Here is a 13,512-nt window from a genome sequence, read left to right on the forward strand (position 1 = left end):
AGTTATCTCCCTTGTCTGTATCCCTTCACTCGGAACTCCTCGGATAACTACTGTGCAGCACAGCCGAGGAGTTCCGATTGGTATCCCTTGCCTGTAATCTCTTTCCGGTTTCAACCAGAAAAAGAAATAAATTCGGCAGTGGAATAAATTCGCCCAATTAAGTATCAGAAACTGTTTGTTAGCAGAAAATAAGATGCATTCATATTTTATAACGCCTAGGTATATGTTTGTACATCGGATTTTTCTGTCCAATACAAAGTATGTAATTTGTTGCCTACCGGAACCTTATGTCAAATCAGAGACCTATATACTAGGGATTCGCAACAACCGCTTTTCTCGCAGAGTCACGACCTCACCTATTGTTCTCATAACCGGAGATATATTTAGCACGAGATCTAGCGAGACCAAGCGCTGCGGCTGCGCAATAGGTGGATATCGGAGTTGTTTATATTAGTGACATGTGCCGTGCCAAGAGATGGCGACGACTGTCTGTGCACATGTGTCACCGCGTTTGGCCGAGATAACTTCACACTGGCGATAGTTATACCTATGCACTGTAATGTATATCGGCAAATGTGAGCAACGATATTTAAGTAGTGTCTAACCGAAAAAAGCACCATTTTTCCGTTAAAGATTCATATAGAAACATATGGAAAATGTCGTCCGATTTTCTGCCATTAGACGATGATCTAAATCTGTATGTATAGAGAAATATACTGACGACGATTCTTATATTTTCGATAGTGATACTGACTTCAGTCAGTGCTTCCCTAATTATACCGGACTCTTACAAGGGGAAATATAATCACCTGTGTTATTTTCTTTGTATCTAAATACACTTTATTAATGACAACTGTCCAAGTATTGAATTACAGATGCTTGATCTTTTCTTGCTAATGTATACCAACGACATGGCTTTATTTGTTAATATAGATCTCTGGTCAAATGTCACACATAGATTGCTTGAACCGGTTCCAAACATAATAACGAATTGTTTACTCAAATCTTAACGTCAACCGTAATTTTAAAAACCTCTCAAAATCCACCTAATATTCTTCTATAACAAAGTGAATGACGTCGTAAGGCAATTTAGTAATAATCGTGCAACTCCTACCAAAGAATTATGCGACCGATTCTTATTGACATTTTAATTGCGAAAGTGAAATTGCGATTATTCTATCCCTTTTATTTGTTTATGAATGTGGCTTGATTTGGTGACAGTGTATATGGATTCATCACTAAAATGTTATATCTTGATACGTTATGATGACACCCAGCAGATTACATTAAACTGACAATGATCGAACCAGTCATAATCGTCAATTTCAAAACTGAGGTCAACAAAAAAAGTAAAAAGTACCAAATTTAAATACTTTGATCTGTTCTGGCCATGGTATCGTTTCACAAAGCTTCGTACCTTACGAAATTTGCGTAAGTCACATTTACGAATTACTAAGCGTTTCACAAAAACTTCGTAACTTACGAACGTTCGTAACTTACGAGAAAACCTTACGTAACTTTACGCCATATCCACCCTGTCGTAACTTACGAAAAGAATTTAAAATCGTGCGCAAGCATGCCCTTTTGAACAGTAAATGATGTCGTACTCATTTACAAATTATCATAAGAGAACTAGTATGCCTTGTGAGCGATTGTTTCGTGGTGGAAAACGGGTTTTGAATGTCGAGGTGCGATGCCGGCAAAATACGCATTGTCATGGAACTAATTGTACGAATACTTTCGCAGACTGTGCCAACAGTTAGTCTACTTTAAGAACAATATGTACATATATGGGCATTGAGGAAAATCTGTGCAAAATGCGTTGTTACTGTTTGTTTTACCGCATGATAAACAATATGAAATTGGAATTTTATAGAAAATTTGATCCTCTTTCAATAATACGATTGTTTTGATAGAACAAAATAAAGTTCAAAGTCTGTGTACGAGACCATAAACAGCAAACACATCTGATTTCATATTGCAATCATGATTTAGCGGAATGGTCCCTGCACGGAAAACGCTAAAGTAGGATTACCACAAAATATGTACATTTACAATAATTTAATAGCATTCTCGCCATAGGACAAATATATGTAGTGAGTTAAGCAGAAGAATTATATATTTGTTTTTACATATTCTATAACCCTTAGCATAAAAGGCCGCAGTACTGAATATGTTAGTGATGCAGACATTGAAATGTACTATTTATGCTAAGAAAAATATTTAGTCTGAATATTTGTTCAATGTTTAATCACTAGAGTTAATATCTTTTATATAAGATACACGATAATTTGCTCCCTAGCAGATCAACATATGTACATTAAACCTTGCCTTTCAGCAGCGATAGGAAAACAAATAATGAAAATTATTACATATATTGTAGTTAATGTTATGCTTATTAAAGCGGTCTTCGCGTTGAAAGTATTCATTTGAACAATTGCACTAATTGCGGTTTCTATGCATCTTTTCTACGAAGGTATTTTGGATGCAACGATTCAAAATTGTATTCAAATTATACATGTTTATATTTCTTTCCGCCGTACAAAATGGTTGAGATATAGATATGAAAATTCCGATTCCGGAATAATTTCCAATACACCTCTTTTATTATGATTTCAGAGTTAGCGAATTTTCAATTGGTTCTCTTTCATAAAATCAAATTATTTTAATAATTTGTTGGATCTATTGAAAAGTTGATAGACATGATTGACTATTGTACATACTCTCGCTACAATTCACATTTCACATATTGTTGTCACCTTTTATCCAGATGAGATAGTATTGAGATGTAAATTTAATGAGTTCCTCCGTGGTACCCTTATAATGATTGTTTGCAATTTAGCGAATTACTTTCAACATTACGCCTAATATACTTTGTATTAAACGGATTAATAATAGTACCATTATTAGGGAGAAAACACGTTTTAAAACAAACTTATTTTAAGATTAGAACCACAAAAATATGCTTGTTAAAATCTGTATTCACTAAAAGCTATAATTTCCTTTAACAACAGAATCATTCAAGTGCACGTTCGAAACCGGAGGAAACCCATGTCCATTTGTCAATGTACCTGGATCAGTCAACCCATGGAAACCGCAAGAGGTATTTATTTGAGAAGTATTAAAGATACAACATCGCCGAAAGTCGATCGTAATTACTCTTTTGTCGGCGGTATATAATTTGTAACCTTTAAAAAGAGACCCTATAGAAAGGGCCTGTCCGTTCGTCCGTCATATACGAGGATTATATCATAATCCAGTTCATAATATAATTGGTCGTTGTAAGTAAAACCAGTACCCTTAATTTATCGACTACTAATATAAATTTAGTGATTAACTTGTACAGTATATATATTTATGGACGATATAACAGAATATCTATATTTTCATGAGTAAAAAAATATCGAAATATTGTGTCATACAAGCTGAAACTGATTTAACCCTGAATTATGGCGTATCCTTGACATTGTCATGATATGACCCTGGCTGTTTGTGTGTCCCTGACATCGTCATGATATGACACTTCCTGTTTTTGTGTTCCTGACATCGCCATGATATGACCCTGGCTGTTTGAATGTCCTTGACATCGTCATGATATGACCCTGGCTGTTTGTGTGTCCCTGACATTGTTATGATATGACACTTCCTGTTTTTGTGTCCCTGACATTGTCATGATATGACACTTCCTGTTGTTGTGTTCCTGACATCGCCATGATATGACTCTGGCTGTTTGAATGTCCCTGACATCGTCTTGATATGACCCTGGCTGTTTTTGTGTCCCTGACATTGTTATGATATGACCTTGGCTGTTTGTGTATCCCTGACATCGTCATGCTATGACCCTGGCTGTTTGTGTTTCCCTGACATTGTCATGATATGACCCTGGCTGTTTGTGTGTCCCTGACATTGTCATGATATGACCCTGGCTGTTTGTGTGTCCCTGACATTGTCATGATATGACCCTGGCTGTTTGTGTGTCCCGTGTCCCTGACATCGTCATGCTATGACCCTGGCTGGTTGTGTGTTCCTGACATTGTCATGATATGACACTTCCTGTTTGTGTGTTCCTGACATTGTCTTGATATGACCCTGGCTGTTTGTGTGTCCTTAACATCGTCATGATATGACCCTGGCTGGCTGTTGATGTTTCCCTTACATCGTCATGATATGACCCTGGCTGTTTGTGTGTCCCTGACTTCGTCATGATATGACCCTGGCTGTTTGTGTGTCCCTGACATCGTCATGATATGACCCTGGCTGTTTGTGTTTCCCTTACATCGTCATGACATGACCCTGGCTATTTTGAGTCCTTGATATCTGTCGTTATAATACCCTACTGTTGATGTGACCTTGACCTCCGTCCTAATATGACCCTGACTGATTGTTTGTCCTCCTCATCCGTCGTTATATGTCCCTGGACATTGGCATGTCTTTGAAATCACTCTGATATGACCCTGACTTTTCATGTCCTCATATTTACATTAATCCCTTCGTCGGCTTAGTAAACTCTGACTGCGAATACATTCGCGTACATGCAGTCGAAAACGTCTCAGCGGATTAATAAGCGCGGGAATTGGTAACATAATCATGACGTCGTCTATTTGTGACGTTACCGGAACGTCAACTAGACGTCACGTTTTTGATTGGACTGATCAACGCAATTTCAGCGTTTTCACATGTTACCCGATGATCTCTGCAGAAAAAGTTAACGTCAAGTGGGTATTTTGTCAAAAACTAAACTGAATATTGCGGAAATGGGTGCATACGTAACTTCTCAACGAGATAAGCTAACAACAAATGGCTGAAGCGTACAGTTTGTATCAACATTCGACCACGTTAGTGCTAAATCAATACACGCTGTGCTTGACAACTTTAGTTAATATGAGACGGAAATCGTTGATTGTGAGTATATCAATTAATCAAATACGTAAAAGGTATGAAAAAAAAAGTTGAGTTTTTTCCTTTTTATTTTGTTAACAATACTGGTGTCTACGTAGATTAAATGGAACTATATTATCAAAGCAGCCATGGCCGCCGTAGTTACCAACGTCAGAACACATCCTGCATTCTATTTTCTTCTTACTGTATTCAAACTATTTGTTTGGTGTAAACATAAGGATTTTACCTCATTTTGACTGCGTATACGGTAGTATACCTGCAGTTGGCAACGAAAATATCATATGGAGCGCTAACGCGCTAACCATCAGAAATGTTCGTTTGGCAACTGCGGGCATACTACCGTATACGCAGTCAAAATGAGGTACAACCCTTAATTAAACACCTTTCCATATTTTATCCTTACGTTTTTGGGGGTCGCCTTGGCGTCCGTCCGCATATTACGCCGACTGTTAAGAGGACATAAGCTCATAAACTATTCAGAATGTTAGAAAAGGTACAGGTTACAAATTGCCGGTTGATATTTTAAAAGTTATATTGCTTTGATACAGGGTCCGACAAAACAATCGGGATCTGGGCCGACCAGAGCTTACTCGGGAGATATGTATTACGCCACGGACGGAAAGTCTTCAAATATCATATCTGCGTTTACGTTACAAGAAGATCTGAGTGGTGAGTTCAAATTTGAAATGATGTAAATTAGATGTCTATTCACATTTGTATTTATTGTGTTTAAATTTCCTCGAAAATAAGAAAACATACTTGTCCTTTATTATTCATGTCCCTGTTCGTCATTACATTAGCTTTGTCTTTAACGACTCATACATTAGCGATGTCCTTATCAGCAAATAGGGCCTGCTGCCCAAATTGCATGATCGTAAGAGGCGACTAATTTGGGATCTTATATTTTCTCTTCTTTATGAACAATTTTCTTCTCACTTTTGGCCTTGAGTTGAGCGTTCGCCACTGTGAATAAGGCTTTGGGTTCTGTCCCTTTGCCGAGAAATACCAGAGTCTTAAAAAATAGTAGTTGCTGCTCCTGCTTAGCGCTCAGCATACACGGAGTGGGACGACTGGTTCGCCCATTGTCTGTATAATGTGACCGGATGGGGTGTCCTGCTAGATGTCTACGGTAGTATGCCTCAGTGAGGTAGCACTATAAATCAGCAAAAATTCCGGTCTATCACAAGGAGATTTATCGTTTAGCCAACGAGGGAACTTTTGAATGTTCAGCGGCTAGACATACGACATACGACATTCAGATTTTGAATGTTCAGTCGCTGAACATACGACATAAGACATTCAGTTTTTGATTTTGAATGTTCAGCCGCTGAACATTCAAAATCTGAATGTCGTATGTCGTATGTCCAGCCGCCGAACATTCAAAAGTTCCTTCGTTGGCTGGTAAAAACACAAGATATGAAGTTTTGAATGTCGTATGTCGTATGTTGAGCGGCTGAACATTCAAAATCTGAATGTTGTTCTTCGTATGTTGAGCCGCTGAACATTCAAAATTTGAATGTCGTATGTCGTATGTCGAGCCGCTGAACATTCAAAATCAAAATCTGAATGTCGTATGTCGTATGTTGAGCGGCTGAACATTCAAAATATGAATGTCGTATGTCGTATGTTGAGTGGCTGAACATTCAAAATCTGAATGTTGTATGTCGTATGTTGAGCGGCTGAACATTCAAAATCTGAATGTCGTATGTCGTATGTCCAGCCGCTGAACATTCAAAAGTTCCTTCGTTGGCTGGTAAAAACACAAGATATGAATTTTTGAATGTCGTATGTCGTATGTTGAGCGGCTGAACATTCAAAATCTGAATGTTGTTCTTCGTATGTTGAGCCGCTGAACATTCAAAATTTGAATGTCGTATGTCGTATGTCGAGCCGCTGAACATTCAAAATCAAAATCTTAATGTCGTATGTCGTATGTTGAGCGGCTGAACATTCAAAATATGAATGTCGTATGTCGTATGTTGAGTGGCTGAACATTCAAAATCTGAATGTTGTATGTCGTATGTTGAGCGGCTGAACATTCAAAATCTGAATGTCGTATGTCGTATGTCCAGCCGCTGAACATTCAAAAGTTCCTTCGTTGGCTGGTAAAAACACAAGATATGAAGTTTTGAATGTCGTATGTCGTATGTTGAGCGGCTGAACATTCAAAATCTGAATGTTGTTCTTCGTATGTTGAGCCGCTGAACATTCAAAATTTGAATGTCGTATGTCGTATGTCGTATGTCGAGCCGCTGAACATTCAAAATCAAAATCTGAATGTCGTATGTCGTATGTTGAGCGGCTGAACATTCAAAATATGAATGTCGTATGTCGTATGTTGAGTGGCTGAACATTCAAAATCTGAATGTTGTATGTCGTATGTTGAGCGGCTGAACATTCAAAATCTGAATGTCGTATGTCGTATGTCCAGCCGCTGAACATTCAAAAGTTCCCTCGTTGGCTGGTAAAAACACAAGATATGAAGTTTTGAATGTCGTATGTCGTATGTTGAGCTAACTTCACACAGCCTTCGGATTTCGGTCTTACAGATTGAAATGTGTGTTTGCTGTACACAGAGGTCATAACATGTGGTGTATCTGTTGTGTTGTGGTATCTGTTGTGTTGTGGTATCTGAAAATGTCTGATTTTTACTGCAATGTTGATCAGGTCATGAAGGTATGACTATGCATGTTTATTGGTGATTTTAAATAGCTCTAATGCGATATTTCTAAATCTCCTAATTCTGAGTGATGGTCTTTTGAACGAGCTAATAAATTTCCACGTGTCATCGTATTTGTCGTAAATGAATTTAAGTTCCCTTTCCTGAATATTTTCAGTTTGTTTTTAATACCGAATTGCATATTAGAGGTCTGAGAGAAATTAATATAATGACAGATGTGCGCATTTGCCTAATCTGTTTAAGTGTTCCCCTATACGTTTAAGTGTGTTAAGATGTTTTGATTGGTCCTTTTAATGATGTTAGAGACATATGTATGGAACACTATTTATTTTGACAGCAGATTTGTGGCCGAATTAGAAAATCCATAACGGTTAAGTTTTCACAATAAGTTAGATTTAACGTTGAATGGTTATTCGACATCTGGGTACTTTGTCGATGTCAGTTACTGTCCATCACGTTATTACGAAGTTATACAAAGTGCAATCTAATCAAAATCTAGATGGTCATTCTCACTACGTCACATGTAACGTCGTGAGAATGACCATCTAGATTTTAATTAGATAGTTAAAAGTGGTACCCCTAATAACATTGCTTTTACTATACGTCAAACTGACATTAGCCGTGTCCCTACTAATTCCTTTAAGTCTTTGATTATTCAATGTGACATTAGTTTCTCTGTGTGGTATTGAATACATTTCAGACGAATGTAAAAACTATTGATCAACAGACAATACAATTGTTTTGTTATAGATATGTTACTGTTTACATTATTTTATTTTGTTGTAGATATGTAAATAATTAGATTGATGCATTTTGTAATAGATGTGTCATTAACTAAATTAATGACATTCTCCTTAATTGTGAATAAACTTCATGATTATAATTTCATTGCATTGTCTATATACTATTTGAAGCAACTGTTTGTTTGTTTTAATGTTTATTTTATTTTATTTTCCAGTTCAGAACCGTTGCCTTGTTCTTAATTACAACATGAATGGGCGGCATATTGAATCCCTCATCGTACGACAGGACGATTCTGTCTTGTTCAGTGTAACAGGGAATACACAAGACAATTGGTATACTCAAATGATTGATGTAACAACCGGACCAGACTCTGAGGTAAACGAACCTGTTTTACTTTAGAAACGTTACGCAAACTCCCTTCATCTCCAATTGGTTACAGAATTCTGATTTCAGAAGAAAATGCACTACAATTGTGAATCATATTATCCCTTCCCTAGCACCGTGAAGTTCAGGACCAAAAAGGTCCACATCGGTAAAAAAAAAATTCGGACTAAGTAATTTTTCCAATTTCATGTCATTTTCTCTGATTTCATGACCTATTCTACACACGATCTGATTTTGCGAACCGTATTTCAGCCAATTTTACGAACGCATTCAACCCTTACGTTCCACTTTTAACTCATTATTTTGCTATGCATCTAAAACTTCAATAATACCGCATGTTTTATAATTGTATTGAATGTTCTAGAAATAATGCCACCATCAGTTGTCGTTCTTATTTGCCAACAGCTAAGCATTGAGGGAAGTTCCTCGGGGGAAAAGGGTGATATTGCCATAGACGACATAGAAATGTTACCATTTCCGTGCAGTGAGTATTAAACATGACATTTGTAGGAGAGAGAGAGAGAGAGAGAGAGAGAGAGAGAGAGAGAGAGAGAGAGTACTTTAGTCCTACCCTTTCAAACGTCCAAGTCACTCAAAAAAAACAAAAACAAAAACAAAGTACATCATGGGTGTCTGTGCACAGACAACCATGATATACTTGAATAGTATTTCACTCGGTCTTCCCACTCCTAGCACACCTTCTATGCTACTTATAATACATCTATATTACAAAAAAACACATGAAATTGATGTTAACCTACGTACACGTTTTAAGAATTATAAATGTTTAAAAAGCGTAAGATGTCAAAAGGCATATACATATAACTCCCTATACCTTAGCTAGTATCATTATTATATTATTTCATAATAACTCAATATATACATTTTATAAAATATATTTTTGAAAGCCAGTTGTAAATATCTAAGAGGTTAAATATATATTCAGTTAAGTAAATACAGTTTGCACTATTTGCAGGGAAGATAGTCATATGCACGTTTGAAATAAAAGTGAATCCTTGCAAAATGGGGAGAAGGCATTGGAAAAGAGTGCAGGTAAGTTTTCTAAAATCATTATTTATATCTTCCTAACTACTGCCATAACACACAATCTAGACATTTTATATTTAGATGGATTTTAATACTAATGTAAATTTATATTCAATTGCTTCCGAACCAGTCTGGGACAGGACCAAAAGGTGGCCATGATGGATACTACTACCTCCGATCTCGTCGTCAAGCCGGATCAGTTATGAGTTTAAAAGTACCGAACAGATTCCCCTCAGGTAAGTCATAAACTATCCATTAGGATGAAACACGCTGGAAATTGTCAAAGTGAATAGACAACAAGTGACGTTTCGGTGACTACACTTTTTTTGGAACATTATAGACTCTTTCATCTTTTATCAGGTAATAAACTGTAATGTTTTGTGATATATATTCTGTGATTAATCTACTTATTTGTATTATGTCCATTATCTTTACATTTCTCGTTTTTAAATATCAATTTATTTTTTCGACATTCGTGAGTTCACAGGAACATTGGCGTCTGGACATATTCCATGAATTACTGTCCATAAAACCTTAAATAATGCCGTCGTAACGCCCGCAGATGCCAGTCATCATTACGCCAGGCAACGCCAGTAAGCGCCCGGCGCATGCTTGACCTAAGAAACACTCAATAACCGTACTCTTACTATTCATGCGGTGTGTCTATCAGGTCATTTAATCTACTTCTACCAAAGATAGCAATAAGTTCTAAAGCGGATGGACAACTGTTGTTGATTTTGTTATTAATGATGATCCGACTGCTCTGTGAAAAAAGTCTGTGTAGAAGTAGTTGCGGCTACTCTGTGTAGAAGTTCATCCGGATACTCTGTAGCAGTTGATTCCGCTTAGTTGTGTAGAAATTAATGCGGCTACTCTGTGTAGAAGTTCATCCAGCTACTCTGTGTAGAAGTTCATCCGGCCTCTCTGTGTAGAGGTTCATCCGTATACTCTGTAGAAGTTGATTCCACTAATTTGTGTAGAAATCAATGCAACTACTCTGAGTAGAAGTTCATTCGGCTTCTCTGTTTAGAAGTTCATCCGGCTTTTCTTCTGTATAGAAGTTCATCCGGCTTCTCTGTTTAGAAGTTCATCTGGCTTCTCTGTTTAGATATTCATCCGGTCACTCTATGTGGAAGTTAATCTAGCGTACTCTGTAGAAGTTTATTCAGCTGCTCTGTGAAGAAGTTCATCTGGCTTCTCTGAAGGAGTTCATCCGACTGCTTCTACAGATAGCTGATTAACTTCTACACAGAGTAAGCGAATAGATACCTAGTCGCATCAACTTCTACACCGAATACCCGGATCATCCCCTACACAGTACACATATTACTTTTTATCTTTTTGAAAATATTCATAATAATGTTCTAGATGATGCCTGCTTCTCCTTCTACTACATGTTTGGAGAGACTTTCGGGAAACTGATTGTGCAGACTCGATTACCAGGAGAAAAGAAACAAAGAATATGGAATCGGTCAGGACAGAATGGAGACCAGTGGCTGTTTACGTCAATAAACATCTCAAATATTACTCCTGGTCTTGAAGTAAGTATTATGATTATGTTTTATGATTATTTGTATATCGCCTGCATTTTGATGAGTGAAACATTTCCAGTAAACCAGACATCAAGTCATCTTCACTAAAGAGGGTTGGTTTGGTTTTATTTGTTTAACGTTCTATCAATAGCCAAGGTCATTCAAGGACGGCCTCCAATACGTGCAACATGTACCTGAGTGTGGTGAGTACGTATGTGTTTTGGGAGGCTGCGATATGTTCGTGTAAAGCCTCCTTGTGATAGTCGGGAGCTTTTGTCAATCTATAGTGCTACCTCACTGAAGCATACTGTCGAAGACACCCAGCAGGACACACTCCCCGGTTACATTATACTGACAACGGGCAAACCAGTCACCCCACTCCCAAAATTCTAAAGGAGGGTCTTGGACTTTTGGATTATATAACAAACTGAATGCGCCAGCCCCTACGTCCGTTGGAAGTATACTTGTTTTCTTTCATTTATTATTGTTTTAAGATTAAGATTAAGATTTGTTACCAATGTACAGTACATAACATGGTTATTCGCTAGATAATCAGTTTTCATTTTTGATGACTTCCCTTTGGTGATTTTATGTGTCACATTTTTCTGGGATTGGTGCATTACGCTACCATGTGGCTAGTTTGACGTTAAAATATGTTGTTTTTTTCACAGGTGTCCATTAAAGCCGTAGCGTCAGATGGTCTTGGACACATTGGTATCGATACTGTTACCATGGTGAATTCTGCTTGTCCTTAGTCCTAGAGAAACACGTGGTTTTATTAAAAAACGTATCGTTTTTAATATTTTACTCAGATCTATATAGATAGTTTAGCAAGTACCTGAACTATATGTATTCTTCCGTTCATCAAACAACCTTCGTTTTTCATTTCCAACCAAGTCATGATTTCTGAAAATAACAAAAACATATATTTTACTATGTTTGATTAAGATTTATACAATGTTATACATTGTAAATTATATTCAAAGTGTTAATACTTTGTAAGAGTTCGGCCCAATTTTACATAGTTTCCAAAATACATCTCTGACCAGCTGCTTCATGGACGTCATCAGTCAGATTCTCTCTCAAGAAGTGTTTCAACTCCTTATTTGGAACGTCCTAAAGGTCAACAGTGATGAGTTAAATAGCTGACCGCCTGACCCTAAGTTGACGTCTGCATCTGAACAAGCTGGAAGAAGTTCTGGTCATCTTCAGTCGTTCCACGGCAGCATCCCTGTCTCCACCCGTGGGTGGCCCCAATAACCGAGAACATTACATACCCAAAATTATAACGAACCTATATCGTGTGTAACCGGAATACCCAAATTTGCTAATTAGGAATACATCAATCATTTATATACGTTTTAGAGACTTTACATTGAATTACTTATTTTGCTTTGTATTACATGTAGTTGACTGTATCACTCCAAACAATAAATACTTATGTAATGAAATGCTGTTAGAGTGGTAGACTGTTTGGGTTTATACCATATATTTTGGCAGGTATACAGAGCATTTACATTTGAAGAGTTAGTTTCCAAAGGAAAACGGATGCATACTCTTTCAATTACAAAATTAACATGTACAACCATTTTATACCTTGTACATGGAAGCAAATGCTTTATCCAATATACCGTGTACATACAAATATATGTTATATAAATTATGATATACCTTGTACATATAAACACATGTTATATATGATATACCGTGTACATACAAACACATGTTATATATGATATACCTTGTACATATAAACACATGTTATATATGATATACCTTGTACATACAAACACATGTTATATATGATATACCGTGTACATATAAACACATGTTATATCCAATATACCGTGTACATATAAACACATGTTTAATATGATATACCGTGTACATACAAACACGTTATATATAATATACCTTGTACATATAAACACATGTTATATATGATATACCTTGTACATATAAACACATGTTATATCCAATATACCGTGTACATATAAACACATGTTATATATGATATACCTTGTACATACAAACACATGTTATATATAATATACCGTGTACATATAAACACGTTATATATGATATACCTTGTACATACAAACACATGTTATATATGATATACCTTGTACATATAAACACATGTTATATATAATATACCTTGTACATATAAACACATGTTATATATAATATACCTTGTACACACCAACGCATGTTATATATGATATA

The 13,512-nt window shown here is 36.6% G+C and overlaps 1 protein-coding gene across 1 annotated transcript in view; it reads left to right on the forward strand.

The window, feature by feature from the left end:
* Positions 1–12,737, forward strand: part of LOC117317015 (MAM and LDL-receptor class A domain-containing protein 2-like) — a 40,359-nt gene extending 27,622 nt beyond the window's left edge. Inside the window, exons 19-26 of the mRNA XM_033871793.1 lie at positions 3,015–3,103; positions 5,448–5,568; positions 8,538–8,698; positions 9,113–9,191; positions 9,684–9,760; positions 9,885–9,990; positions 11,123–11,295; positions 11,958–12,737. Of these exons, the coding sequence (XP_033727684.1) occupies positions 3,015–3,103; positions 5,448–5,568; positions 8,538–8,698; positions 9,113–9,191; positions 9,684–9,760; positions 9,885–9,990; positions 11,123–11,295; positions 11,958–12,041 (890 nt within the window). The 3' untranslated portion in view covers positions 12,042–12,737. The remainder of the gene's footprint in view (positions 1–3,014; positions 3,104–5,447; positions 5,569–8,537; positions 8,699–9,112; positions 9,192–9,683; positions 9,761–9,884; positions 9,991–11,122; positions 11,296–11,957) is intronic.
* The last annotated feature ends 775 nt before the right edge of the window (positions 12,738–13,512 follow it).

The sequence above is a fragment of the Pecten maximus genome, chromosome 18 (assembly GCF_902652985.1).
Source record: "Pecten maximus chromosome 18, xPecMax1.1, whole genome shotgun sequence".
Classification (NCBI taxonomy): domain Eukaryota; kingdom Metazoa; phylum Mollusca; class Bivalvia; order Pectinida; family Pectinidae; genus Pecten; species Pecten maximus.